The 15,608-nt window shown below is 41.3% G+C and overlaps 1 protein-coding gene across 4 annotated transcripts in view; it reads right to left on the bottom strand.

Moving 5' to 3' along the window:
* The window catches only part of LOC115176084 (histone-lysine N-methyltransferase 2B), a 75,888-nt gene that overhangs the window by 58,210 nt on the left and 2,070 nt on the right, over window positions 1-15,608 (bottom strand). For all 4 annotated transcript variants that reach the window (XM_029735875.1, XM_029735873.1, XM_029735871.1 and 1 more), the window contains exon 2: window positions 136-202. In XM_029735875.1, coding sequence (XP_029591735.1) covers window positions 136-202 — 67 coding nt within the window. The remainder of the gene's footprint in view (window positions 1-135; window positions 203-15,608) is intronic.

The raw sequence follows: 15,608 nt of genomic DNA, 5'->3' as shown, positions 1-15,608 counted from the left end.
ATCATGCATATTATCAGGTATGCTACCAAAACAATACATAGCAAATATGAAGGCTACTGCACATTTCTGCTAGGAAATGTGATCATTCCTGAGCACAGGTGATCTCACATTACTGTTCCTCATTAGCCTACTTACTTTTAGAGATATTGCATGCCGAGAGTGTAGGCCGGTATTCCGTCCAAAACCCAGAGAAATCCTCATCCTAACACACAGAAAAACAGGGTAGGAATGTGTTTAACAAAAAATGTAATACTGACCCTAACAACCACAATAGGCTACACTACACAAATACTTAGCAGGTATACTACATAAGACCTAATAAAATCAGCCAATGTATATTTCTTTACAATGAATAATTAAATGTTTAGCCCTAATCGATCAGAAAAATCACAGGGTTGGGATCAGATGAAACCATGGACAGCAGCCCAGGTGATAACTGTTTACAAACCATCACACTGAACTGGTTCGAGAGATCAGGATTCAAAATGTAGTGGGGGATAACTGCAAACGGACAAGTGTAATTTCAATTAGGTCTAGGCTAGTACAAATGCAAAGTGTGATCATTGATCAAACTCTACTTCAACAGAAAATACAGGCCATCATGAAATGTACACTGTTCATAAATACAGATCTGAATCCTATTCTACAGCATTACCGGAAGTTGAGGATGTGTAAGAAAGAGAGAACTATAAAAAAAAATAGCAAGGCAATAAAAATTCTCTACTCAGTAAACTGCAATCAGCTCACTAGCCGAGAGGGCAAGCTGTTTGACAAAAAAAACTGCAAAAACGATATCGGGGCCAGAGACTACTTTTTTTTTTACTGGGAGTTAAAACGGACAAGATTTAGAAGAGGGAAAATAGACAGATCCCAAAGATCTGGGTGATATACAAGAAGCTTTACTGCGAGTGTATAAAGCTACTTATAAACTGGGTGGTTCGAGCCCTGAATGCTGATTGGCTGAGAGCCGTGGTATATCAGACCATACACGCAAGTAAGATAAAACATTTATTTTTACTTTACTATTCAGAAAGCATCTCAGAAGAGGAGTGCTGATCTAGGATCAGGTCCCTCCCTCTGTAAAGGTAGCACAAGTGAGAATCAGAATGGCCCAAATTCACGCAATTATACCCCCTCCCCCACGACTACTAAAAAAATATTAAATGTAGGTAGTAATATTATATTTAATGTAGGTACTGTAGTAAAAGAAGCTATCAACCGAACTATGAAAGGCAAACAAAAAATACATTCATTTTCAAACTTCTATTTAAAAATCAATGAAATGTACTGTGGGTGTCATCCATCAACAGGCACTATGTATGGATGTAGCATCGATGCATCCAAATACATTTCACTAGAAAGCAGCTTATAAAAACACAAATGCAACTACTTCAATATTATTCTGTCTGCAGAGTTGACGCGACTGCTAGTAAGCAAGCGAGCAAGCAAGGGATAAGAACATTGCCAGCTTACATAGCAATCAAACAAACAAATACAATGAATAACAAGTCCGCTTCTCAACAACTTAACTTTTCTAGCAACCTAACAACCAAGTTCAGGTGGATTAAATATAATTACAAATTAACTTATCAAAAATGTTAACAATCACATTTTAATTGAGATTAACAGTAAATGTGTGCTTGCTTTCTTTGGCAATCGTGGAATAAGCAGGATAAACGTCTCCGTTCCGTCTATTATCTAGAACAAATAAATTCGGGCAGTGCCAAGTCATCATTATTTCCAGATAATGTACGAAGCATCAGTGTTTATCACTTACATGTACGGTACCAGTCAAAAGATTGAGTAGGTGTCCATTCAAGTGTTTGTCATAAAAATAAAGCAGTGATCAGCATTTGTGGGAACTCCTTCAAGACTGTTGGAAAAGCATTCCAGGTGAAGCTGGTTGAGAGAATGCCAAGAGTGTGCAAAGCTGTCATCAAGGGAAAGGGTGGCTACTTTGAAGAATCTAAAATACATTGATTTGTTTAACACTTTTTTGGTTACTACATGATTCCATATGTGTTATTTCATAGTTTGATGTCTTCACTATTATTCTACAACGTAGAAAACAGTAAAAATAAAGAAACACCTTTGAGTAGGTGTCCAAACTTTTGACTGGTACTATACATGTATGTGTACAGTGCATTCAGACCCCTTGACTTTGTACGTTACAGCCTTATAAAATTAAATATTTTTTCCCCTCAATCTAAAAACAATACCCCATAATTTATAAAAAGAGAAAATACCTTGTATAAATAAGTATTCAGACCCTTTGCTATGATACTCGAAATTGAGCTCAGGTGCATCCTGTTTCAATTGATCATCCTTGAGATGTTTCTACAACTTGGGAGTCCACCTGTGGTAAATTAAATTGATTGGACATGATTTGGAGATGAACACACCTGTCTATAAGGTTCCACAGTTGACAGTGCATGTCAGAGCTAAAAGCAAAACATGAGGTCGAACGAATTGTCTCTAGAGCTCAGAGACAGGATTGTGTCGAGGCACAGATCTGGGGAAGGGTACAAAAACATTTCTGCAGCATTGAAGGTCTCTAAGAACAAAGTGGCCTCCATCATTCTTAAATGGAAGATGTTTGGAAACACCAAGACCCTTCCTAGAGCTAACGATTTTCTGGAGTCTATTGTCATGCTGTCAAAAGAAAATTATTATTCTTAATTCCAAGATCAGGACACACTCTGTCTCACACCAGTCTCTTATTGTGTGCCCCCTGCCCAGTATTCATGGATACAGCTCTCAGATGATAAACATACGGTCCATGCTCTTGAGGATCCTTTAGATGTCCCTAACCCATTGACGTTGACATTTAAAACGGTTGAGGATAGGTAAGGGATTTGGTTGTATTTAAGTTTAGGATAAGGGTTACGGTTTAGGGTAGGGATGTCCCAAGGTTCCCAGATAGCAATGACCATAAACCTATAGGGGCTTTGGCTGCAAGGACTGGCCAACCATTATATATAAATTATAGGTTTTAACCATGTGTCGATGCTATACAGTGAACAGGCCTATGTTCGGTTCTAATGGGGGAAAAAAGTTCAATAAAGCTCAACAAGCATTATTAACTTATGGGTATGCAGTGCCTAGTGAAAGTCTACACCCTTGAACAGTTTTCCCCTTTAAGAGCGACTCCTTTTAATGTCCAGCCACACCAGCTCAGGCTCAGGGTTCCAGCCTTCAGATTTATTTGGCGAACGGTGGGGGAAGGTGGAGACAGTCCATCAGATAGGCTGAGAGTAGAGCGAGTCTGCTTGCAGAGAGACGAACAAGAAGACATGTATTGTAGCGCACATCACTTTACATGAGGTTTAAGTGAGGAATGGAGTCAGATGGAAACACTAATCATTCAACCAATAGAATGTTGTTTTACATTATACTTAGTTTATTTTCTTTTTATAGATTTTCTTTTCAGTTAAAGACAGCAGCCGATTCACCCATTGACTGTATAGGGTCAACCATGAATCGTTTCGCAAAATAATTTGTTTTGGGGTCGACCACAAGAACTACCAAAATTAATTGGATCTAATGTTATACAGTACCACCAGGGCCATAGGGGGGGGGGGGAAGACACACACAACTAAACACCTTCTTTGCTCGCTTTGAGGACAATACAGTGCCACCGACACGGCCCGCTACCTTCACCGCAGCCAACGTGAGTAAAACATTTAAACGTGTTAGCCCTCGCAAGGCTGCCGGCCAAGACGGCATCCCTAGCCGCGTCCTCAGAGCTTGCGCAGACCAGCTGGCTGGTGTGTTTACAGACATATTCAATCAATCCCTATTCCAGTCTGCTGTTCCCACATGCTTCAAGAGGGCCACCATTGTTCCTGTTCCCAAGAAAGCTAAGGTAACTGAGCTAGAGACCAGTCAAGGACCATATCACCTCCACCCTACCTGACACCCTAGACCCACTCCAATTTGCTTACCGCCCCAATAGGTCCACAGACGACGCAATCACAATAACACTGCCCACTGCCCTAACCCATCCGGACAAGAGGAATACCGATGTAATGCTGTTCATTGACTACAGCTCAGCATTTAACACCATAGTACCCTCCAAACTCATCATTAAGCATGAGATCCTGGGTCTCGAGCTCGCCCTGTGCAACTGGGTCCAGGACTTTGACGGGAAGCCCCCAGGTGGTGAAGGTAGGAAACAACATCTCCACCCCGCTGAGCCTCAACATTGGGGCCCCACAAGGGTGCTTTCTCAGCCCTCTCCTGTACTCCCTGTTCACCAGTGACTGCGTGGCCATGCACGCCTCCAACTCAATCATCAAGTTTGCAGACGACACTACAGTGGTTGGCTTGATTACCAACAATGATGAAACGGCCTACAGGGAGGAGGCGAGGGCCCTCGGAGTGTGGTGTCAGGAAAATAATCTCACACTCAACGTCAACAAAACAAAGGAGATGATCGTGGACTTCAGGAAACAGCAGAGGGAGCACCCCCTTATCCACATTGACGGGACAGTAGTGGAGAAGGTGGAAAGTTAAGTTCCTCGGCGTACACATCACGGACAAACTGAAATGGTCCACCCACACAGACAGTGTGGTGAAGGACTTAAATGTAAATGTTAAATGTGAAGAAGGCGCAACGGCGCCTCTTCAACCTCAGGAGGCTGAAGAAATTTGGCTTGTCACTAGAGGTCGACCGATTATGATTTTTCAACACCGATACTGATTATTGGAGGACCAAAAAAGCCAATACCGATTAAAATCGGACGATTATTATTATGATTTTTTAAAATATGTATACACATACACAGCTCTGAAGTGACAACGATACTGAAGAGTCTGCTTAGGAGACAAATACTCTCAACTGTTTGAATAATAAAAATAGAGTTTAAGTTACCTGTGATGAATGCTGAAAACAAAAACTGTAATTTCTATATGCAGGAAATCCTATTTTAATAATGGGCATGGTAATTGACTACCAAAGTGCGAGTCACAATTCCCATGACACCTTCTAGCAAAATCTGAAAAGCGGTTCCTTCATTTATTCCATAGGATATTTTTAGATTAACTTAAGATAAGGTCTGTGTTTGACAAACGTTACCTAGTGAGATTTACACGGGTATCAAAACGCCGAGGCGGTTTAAGCACAAAACACAGACCTTATTTGAAGTAGATCAAGACATTCTCTATGGAAGACAAACGGTAAAATAACGAAGGAACCCCTTGCAAGTTCAGCCGCATATTATTACAGGAATTATGACGCGTCGACTATCTCTAAACCATATATATATCTTTGACTATTACGAGCCTGCTGCTCCCTACCACCGCTCAGTCAGACTGCTCTATCAAATCATAGACTTAACTATAATATAATAAAACTTAGGTCATTAATATGGTCAAATCCGGAAACTATCATCTCGAAAACATTCTTTCAGTGACATACGGAACCGTTCCGTATTTTATCAAACAGGTGGCATCCATAAGTCTAAATATTCCTGTTACGTCGCACAACCTACAATGTTATTTCATAGTTCCGTAAAAGTCTGGCAAATTTGTTCGCAACGAGCCAGATTCTGTGTGCAACGAACGCAAGAGAACTGACACAATTTCACCTGGTTAATATTGCCTGCTAACCTGGATTTATTTTAGCTAAATATGCAGGTTTAAAAATATATACTTCTGTGTATTGATTTTAAGAAAGGCATTGATGTTTATGGTTAGGTACAATCGTGCAACGATTGTGCTTTTTTTCGCAAATGCGCTTTTGTTAAATCATCCCCGTTTGGGTTAGGGTTAGGCGAAGTCTGCTGTCTTTGTTAGGAAGAAATAGTCTTCACAGTTCGCAACAAGCCAGGCGGCCCAAACTGCTGCATATACCCTGACTCTGTTTGCAAGAGAAGTGACACATTTTCCCTAGTTAAAAGAAATTCATGTTAGCAGGCAATATTAACTAAATATGCAGGTTTAAAAATATATACTTGTGTATTGATGTTTATGGTTAGGTATACGTCGGAGCAAAGACAGTCCTTTTTCGCGAATGCGCACCACATCGATTATATGCAAAGCAGGACAGGCTAGATAAACTAGTAACATCATCAACCATGTGTAGTTAACTAGTGTTTATGATTGATTGATTGTTTTTTTTTATAAGATAAGTTTAATGCTAGCTAGCAACTTACCTTGGCAACGTAAAGCAGGTGGTTAGAGCGTTGGGCTAGTTAACGTAAGGTTGCATCCCCAAGCTGACAAGGTAAAAATTTGTCGTTCTGCCCCTGAACAAGGCAGTTAACCCACCGTTCCTAGGCCGTCATTGAAAATAACAATGTGTTCTTAACTGACTTGCCTAGTTAAATAAAGTTGTTTTTTTTTTATTAAAAAAAATTGGCAAATCGGTGGCCAAAAATACCGATTACCGATTGTTATGAAAACTTGAAGTCAGCCCTAATTAAAATCGGCCATTCCGATTAAATCGGTCGACCTCTACTTTTACAGATGCAATCGAGAGCATCCTGTCGGGCTGTATCACCGCCTGGTACGGCAACTGCTCCGCCCACAACTGTAAGGCTCTCCAAAGGGTAGTGAGGTCTGCACAACGCATCACCGGGGGCAAACTACCTGCCCTCCAGGACACCTACACCACCCGATGTCACAGGAAGGCCAAAAAGATCATCAAGGACAACAACCACCCGAGCCACTGCCTGTTCACCCCGCTATCATCCAGAAGGAGAGGTCAGTACCGGTGCATCAAAGCTGGGACCGAGAGACTGAAAAACAGCTTCTGTCTCAAGGCCATCAGAATGTTAAACAGCCATCACTAACATTGAGTGGCTGCTGCCAATATACTGACTCAAATCTCTAGCCACTTTAATAATTAAAATTTGGATGTAATAAATGTATCACTAGTCACTTTAAACAATGCCACTTTATATAATGTTCACATACCCTACATTACTCATCTCATATGTATATACTGTACCATCTACTGCATCTTGCCTATGCCGTTCGGCCATCGCTCATCCATATACTTATATGTAGATATTCTTATTCATTCCTTTACACTTGTGTGTGTGTATAAGGTAGTTGTGAAATTGTTAGACTACTTGTAAGATATAACTAGAAGCACAAGCATTTCGCTACACTCGCATTAACATCTGCTAACCATGTGTATGTGACCAATAAAATTTGATTTGTATACAGAAGATAGCCCTATCTGGTAAAAGACCTAGTCCATATCATGGTAAGAACAGCTCAAATACGTAAAGAGAAACGACAGTCCATTATTACTTTAAAACATGAAGGTCAGTCAAACCGGAAAACTTAACGTTTTTGTAACTGCACTTGAAGAAACTAGTCAAGGTCTATGATGAAACTGGCTCTCATGAGGACCGCCACAGGAAAGGAAGACCCAGAGTTACCAGCCTCAGAAATTGCAGCCCAAATAAATGCTTCACAGTGTTCAGGTAACAGACACAGCAACTGTTCAGAGGAGAATCAGGCCTTATGTCAAATTGCTGCAAAGAAACCACTACTAAAGGACACCAATAAGAACAAGAGACTTGCTTGGGCCAAGAAACATGAGCAATGGACATTAGACCAGTGGAATTTTGTCCTTTCGCCTGATGAGTCCAAATTTGAAATTGGAGTGTCTTTGTGTTACGAAGAGTAGGTGAACGGATGATCTACGCATGTGTGGTTCCCACCGTGAAGCATACAGGTGGTGGTGTGATGGTGCTATGCTGGTGACACGGTCAGCGATTTATTTTGAATTCAAGGCACACTTAACCAGAAAGGCTACTACTGCATTCTGCAGCAATACACCATCCCATCTGGTTTGTGATGGGACCATCATATGTTTTTCAACAGGACAATGACCCAAAACACACCTCCAGGCTGTGTAATGGCTATATGACCAAGAAGGAGAGTGATGGAGTGCTGCATCAGATGACCTGGCCTCTACAATCACCTGACCTCAACCCAATTGAGATGGTTTGGGATGAGTTGGACCGCAGAGTGAAGGAAAAGCACCCAACAAGTGCTCAGCATATGTGGGAACTCCTTCAAGACGGTTGGAAAAGCATTCCAGGTGAAGCTGGTTGAGAGAATGCCAAGAGTGTGCAACACTGTCATCAAGGCAAAGGGTGGACACTAGAGGTCGACCGATTAAATCGGAATGGCCGATTAATTTGGGCCGATTTCAAATTTTCATAACAAAATCGGCATTTTTGGACGACGATTATGGCCGATTACATTGCACTACACGAGCAGACCGCGTGGCAGGCTGACCACCTGTTACGCGAGCGCAGCAAGGAGCCAAGGTAAGGTACTAGCTAGCATTAAATTTATCTTAGAAAAAACGATCTTAACATAGTCACTAGTCAACTACACATGGTTGATGATATTACTAGTTTAACTAGCTTGTCCTGCGTTGCATATAATCAATGCGGTGCCTGTTAATTTATCATCGAATCACAGCCTACTTTGCTAAACAGGTGATGATTTAACAAGCGCATTTGCACCAACGTGTACCTAACCATAAATATCAATGCTTTAAAATCAATACACAACCATATTTTTTTCAACCTGCATATTTAGTTAAAAGAAATTCATGTTAGCAGGCAATATTAACTAGGGAAATTGTGTCACTTCTCTAGCGTTCTGTGCAAGCAGAGTCATGGTATATGCAGCCGTTTGGGCCGCCTGGCTTGTTACGAACTGTGTGAAGACCATATCTTCTTAACAAAGACCGTAATTAATTTGGCAGAATTTTACATAATTATGACATAACATTGAAGGTTGTCTAATGCAACTGCAATATTTAGACTTAGGGATGACACCCGTTCGATAAAATACAGAACGGTTCCGTATCTCAATAAAATAATAAATGTTTTGTTTTCGAAATGATAGGTCAATAATATGGTCAAATCCAGAAACTAAGGCTCGTATTTCTGTGTGTTTATTATATATTATAATTAAGTCTGATTTTCATAGAGTGGTGGTAGGCAGCAGCAGGCTCGTAAGCATTCATTCAAACAGCAATTTCCTGCGTTTGCCATCAGCTCTTCAAGCAATGCTTGAAGCACAGCGCTGTTTATGACTTCAAGCCTATCAACTCCTGAGATTAAGCTGGCAATACTATAGTGTCTATAAGAACATCCAACAGTCAAAGGTAAATTAAATACAAATGGTATAGAGAGAAATAGTCCTATAATAACTACAACCTAAAACTTCTTAACTGGGAATATTGAAGACGCATGTTGAAAGGAACCACCAGCTTTCATATGTTCTCATGTTCTGAGCAAGGAACTTAAACGTTAGCTTTTTTACATGGCACATATTTCACTTCTACTTTTTTCTCCAACACCTGGTTTTTGCATTATTTAAACCAAATTGAACCAGTTTCATTATTTATTTGAGACCAAATTGATTTTATTGATGTATTATATTAAGTTAAAATAAGTGTTTATTCAGTATTGCTGTAATTGTCATTATTACACTATAAATATATATATATATATATATATATAATAAAAATAGGCTTTTTATGGTCCTCCAATAATCGGTATCGACACTGAAAAATCTTAATCGGTCGACCTCTAGTGGATACATTGAAGAATCTCAAATATAAAATGAATGTTTATTTGGTTACTACATGATTCCATATGTTATTTTATTGTTTTGATGTCGTCACTATTATTCTACAATGTAGAAAATAGTACAAAATAAAGTAAAACCCTTGAATGAGTAGGTGTCCAAATTTTGACTGGTACTGTATGTGTGTGTGTGTGTGTGTGTGTGTGTGTGTGTGTGTGTGTGTGTGTGTGTGTGATATATATAGATAAACTGTAATTCAGCGTTTAGCTGCCATAGTACACATGAAACAAAATAAATAATTGAATCTTGTGCTCTTTGCCATTTCCGCTCGAGAACAGTTGGGGTCGCGCAAGTCTTTTGTGACTCACTGGCCATAGCTAGCTAGTTAACGTTAGGTAGCTAGCGTAGCTAAAATGGTTAACCGGGTGCTAGACTATCGATGTTTTCAAACAAATAAAAACACTAGCTAGCTCAATTAGCTACCTAATATCACAGGTTAGACCCAAAAATGGATCGACTTAGCTAACTGTTAGAGCAGGGGTAGCTAGCTTAGATAACGGACAACAACCATGACCAGTCCAGAAATGAAGCTAACTACAAAGTCACAAACTAATTAGCAACTGCAACGAAACACACAACTACAAATACAATAGCTAAAATTACCCATTTGAAACGTTTTGGAATCTTCTCTGGCTAGACTCGACTGTTAACCAACTCACAACGACCGTAGGAAAGGCGCCTGTTGGAAAGTGAGGCGCCGACTCAAGCAGCAAGGCAGACGGCTCGACCAGTAAACGACACCGCTGCTGGATCGTGTGTTTTTAGTTCCTGTAGAGGTAATGCTTGCTCCCTATTAAGGGTAGCATTGATGTTGACAATTGATGATACATGTATGCTGCTATTTGCTATGATGAAAATTACAAATCACAGATTTGTAAAAAAGAAAGACAGGAAATAGTAGCCTATTTCTTCTCACTTGGTGATGTGAGATCTCAATCTTAAATCAAATTGTCTATGTTCAGGATCAGCTAAAATTTTAAACACTATGACAAAGTTACACAGTTGGTGACAATTCATAACTTATCTGGTTTACGCCGTTTTATTTTCTTCTGTCAGATGAAGTGGTCAGATGAAGCAGAAGCTAAACTACAGGACTGTTTTGCTATCACAGACTGGAACATGTTCCGGGATTCTTCCGATTGCATTGAGGCGGCAGGTAGCCTAGTGGTTAGAGCGTTGGACTAGTAACCAAAAGGTTGCAAGATCAAATTCCTGAGCTGAGAAGGTAAAAATCTGTCCTTCTGCCCCTGAACAGGCAGTTCGGCCGTCATTGAAAATAAGAATTTGTTCTTTAACTGACTTACCTAGTTAAATAAAGGTAAAATAAATAAAAATGTAATTAAATTGAGGAGTACACCACATCAGTCACTGGCTTTATCAACAAGTGCATCGAGGACATTGTCCCCACAGTGACTGTACATACATAACCCAACCAAAGCCATGGATTACAGGCAACATTCGCACTGAGCTAAAGGGTAGACCTGCCGCTTTCAAGGTGCGGAACTCTAACCCAGAAGCTTACAAGAAATCCTACTATGCCCTGCAACGAACCATCAAACAGGCAAAGCATCAATACAGGGCTAAGATTTAATCATATTACACCGGCTCTGACGCTCGTCTTATGTGCAAACTATTATAGACTACAAGGGGAAGCACAGCCGCGAGCTGCCCAGTGACACGAGCCTACCAGACCAGCTAAATCATTTCTATGCTCGCTTCGAGGCAAGCAACACTGAGGCATGCATGAGAGCATCAGCTGTTCCGGACGATTGTGTGATCACGCTCTCCATATCCGACGTGAGTAAGACCTTTAAACAGGTCAACATTCACAAGGCTGCGGGGTTACCGTGTGCTCCGGGCATGTGCTGACCAACTGGCAGGTGCCTTCACTGACATTTTCAACATGTCCCTGACTGAGTCTGTAATACCAACACGTTTCAAGCAGACCACCATAGTCCCTGTGCCCAAGAACACAAAGGCAACCTACCTAAATGACTACAGACCCGTAGCACTCATGTCCTTAACCATGAAGTGCTTTGAAAGGTTGATAATGGCTCACATCAACACCATTATCCCAGAAACCCTAGACCCACTCCAATTTGCATACTGCCCAAACAGATCCACAGATGATGCAATCGCTATTGCACTCCACACTGCCCTTTCCCACCTGGACAAAAAGGAACACTTGCGTGAGAATGCTATTCATTGACTACAGCTCAGCGTTCAACACAATAGTACCCTCAAAGCTCATCACTAAGCTAAGGATCCTGGGACTAAACACCTCCCTCTGCAACTGGATCCTGGACTTGCTGACGGGCCGCCCCCAGGTGGTGAGGGTAGGTAGCAATACATCTGCCACGCTGATCCTCAACACCGAAGCTCCCCAGGGGTGCGTGCTCAGTCCCCTCCTGTACTCCCTGTTCACCCACGACTGCATGGCCAGGCATGACGCCAACATTAAGTTTGCAGACAACACAACAGTGGTAGACCTGATCACCGACAAAGCCTATAGGGAGTTCAGAGACCTGGCCATGTGGTGCTAGAACAACAACCTAACCCTCAACGTAACCAAGACTAAGGAGATGATTGTGGACTACAGGAAAAGGAGGACCAAGCACGCCCCCATTCTCATCGACAGGGCTGTAGTGGAGCAGGTTGAGAGCTTCAATTTCCTTGGTGTCCACATCAACAACAAACTAGAATGGTCCAAACACATCAAGACAATCATGAAGAGGGCACGACAAAGCCTATTCCCCCTTAGGAAACTAAAAACATTTGGCATGGGTCCTGAGATCTTCAAAAGGTTCTACAGATGCAACATCGAGAGCATCCTGACTGGTTGCATCACTGCCTGGTATGGCAATTACTTGGCCGCTGACCGCAAGGCACTACAGAGGGTAGTGCGTTTGACCCAGTACATCACTAGGGCTAAGCTGCCTGCCATCCAGGACCTCTACACCAGGTGGTATCAGAGGAAGGCCCTAAAAATTCACAAAGACCCCAGCAACAGACTGTTCTCTCTACTACTGCATGGCAAGCAGTACCGGACTGCCAAGCCTAGGACAAAAAGGCTTCTCAACAGTTTTTACCCCAAGCCATAAGACTCCTGAACAGGAAATCAAATGGCTACGTGGACTATTTGCAGTGCCCCCCCCCAACACCTATTTTTATGCTGCTGTTACTCTCTGTTTATCATATATGCCAAGTCACTTTAACCTGTTGGGGCTAGGGGGCAGTATTTGCACGGCCGGAAAGAAAACGTACCGGATTTAAACTGGTTACTACTCTTACCCAGAAACGAGAATATGCATATAATTAGTAGATTTGGATAGAAAACACTCTGAAGTTTCTAAAACTGTTTGAATGGTGTCTGTGAGTATAACAGAACACATATGGCAGGCCAAAACCTGAGAAGATTCCATACAGGAAGTGCCCTGTCTGACAATTTATTGTCCTTCTGTTGCATCTCTATCAAAAATACAGCATCTCTGCTGTAATGTGACATTTTCTAAGGCTTCCATTGGCTCTCAGAAGACGCCAGAAAGTGGAATGGGGTGTCTGCTGTCTCTGGGCGAAGAACAGCAGAAAGATTTGTGAGTGGTCAGCCTGGGGACAGTGACACTGGAGATGCGCGTTCATGAGAATTCAAAAAAAAAAAAAAAAAAAATCAGCCTTTGAATGAATACAATGTCGCCCGGTTGGAATATTATCGCTATTTTACGAGAAAAATAGCATAAAATTTTATTTTAAACAGCGTTTAACATGCTTCTAAGTACGGTAATGGAATATTTTGACATTTTTTGTCACGAAATGTGCTCGCGCGTCACCCTTCGGATAGTGACCTGAACACACGAACAAAAGAGCTATTTGAATATAACTATGGATTATTTGGAACCAAAACAACATTTGTTGTTGAAGTAGAAGTCCTGGGAGTGCATTCTGACGAAGAACAGCAAAGGTAATCCAATTTTTCTAATAGTAATTCTGAGTTTAATTTGTCCCAAACTTGGTGGGTGTCAAAATAGCTAGCCGTGATATGTACTCAGAATATTGCAAAATGTGCTTTCGCCGAAAAGCTATTTTAAAATCTGACACCGTGATTGCATAAAGGAGTTCTGTATCTATAATTCTTAAAATAATTGTTATGTATTTTGTCAACGTTTATCATGAGTAATTTAGTAAATTCACCGGAAGTTTGCGGTGGGTATGTTAGTTCTGAACGTCACATGCTAATGTAAAAAGCTGGTTTTTGATATAAATATGAACTTGATTGTTATACAATACATGCATGTTTTGTTCAATGTCCTAGGAGTGTCATCTGATGAAGATCAAAGGTTAGTGCTGCATTTAGCTGTGGTTTTGTTTTTTGTGACATTATATGCTAGCTTGAAAAATGGGTGTGTGATTATTTCTGGCTGGGTACTCTGCTGACATAATCTAATGTTTTGCTTTCGTTGTAAAGACTTTTTGAAATCGGACAGTGTGGTTAGATTAACGAGAGTCTTTTCTTTAAAATGGTGTAAAATAGTCATGTGTTTGAGAAATTGAAGTAATAGCAATTCTAAGGTATTTGAATATCGCGCCACGGGATTCCACTGGCTGTTGAGTAGGTGGGACGATTTCGTCCCACATACCCTAGAGAGGTTAATGAAGTGGTGATTAAAGAGCTCAGCCATGTGCTTCTTGTCAGTAACAACCACATCATCAACATTAAGGAACATGGGCAGCTGTGAGGAGGGTTTATTCTCCAGGTCTTTAACCGTTTCGCAAAACTTGTTGGGGTTAGACCCAGAGGGAGAACGGCTCCTTAAAGTAACTAACTTTGGCCTTCTGGAAAGCCTGAGCGCACTTATTTCTCATTTGCCTGAACGATAGCTAGTCAGCCTGAGTATGCGTGTGCCGAGCCTTTTGCCAATGCAATTCTTGAAGTGGAGCAACTCTGCAAGATCACGGTCGAACCAAGGGCTGAACCGGTTTTTAATTCAAATTTTCTTTATGGGGGTGTGTTTGTTAACAATACCACTGAAAATATTTAAAAAAAGAAGGTCCAAGCGTCTTCGACAGAGGGGATCAAGCTGATTCTATACCATTTTACAGAGTCCAGTTCATGAAGGAAGGCTTGCTCATTAATGTTCAGCAAGCATCTATGACAAATCAGGACAGGTTGTTTCACTGAGCAGCCATTACAAACACATGCTGTAAAACAGTGATCGCTAAGGTCATTACAGAAAACACCAGACTCATACCGATCAGGATTATTTGTGAGGATAACATCGAGGAGAGCAGCCTTTTCTGGGTGTCTGGAGTCATACCTTGTGGGATTAGTAATAATCTGAGAAAGATTTAGGGAGTACCATTGCTTTAGGACTTTGTCAGGTGGTTTAAGCATGTCCCAGTTTAGGTCACCTAGCAGGACAAATTCAGACTTCGTGTAAGGGGCCAGGAAAGAACTTAGGGCAGGTAGGGTACAGGCCCGTCCTGATGGAGGACAATAGCACCCAGCAAGTCAACAAAGAGCAATTTGAAAGTAAAATGCTTAAAACCAGCAAATCAAATTGTTTGGGGACAGACTTGGTGGAAACAACCGAGCACTGAAGGTGATCCTTGGTAAAAGATTGCCACTGCCACTCCCCCACCTTTGGAAGATCGGTCTTGCCGAAAAAGGTTATAATCAGAAAGGTTAACATCAGTATTCAAAACACTCTTCCTTAACCACGTCTCAGTAATGACCAACACATCTGGATTGAAGCTGTGAAACCACACTTTCAACTGATCCATTTTAGGTAATAACCTTGGTGTTAAAATGCAGAAAACTCAGGCGTTTATGAGAGCAGAAATCAGTGAAGCAGATTTCTGACTTGTGCTCTGATTTGGGGCTAGCAACAGTAGATGGGCCAGGGTGAACATGCACATTTCCAGATATCATCAACAGTAACACAATCAAGGCACGGCATAGGAAAGGAAGAGCTCTGCAGTGCTGA

Source organism: Salmo trutta, chromosome 36 (genome assembly GCF_901001165.1).
Source record: "Salmo trutta chromosome 36, fSalTru1.1, whole genome shotgun sequence".
NCBI lineage: Eukaryota > Metazoa > Chordata > Actinopteri > Salmoniformes > Salmonidae > Salmo > Salmo trutta.
The sequence above is the reverse complement of the archived record's forward strand: the minus strand, read 5'-3'. Positions and strand labels throughout refer to the sequence as shown.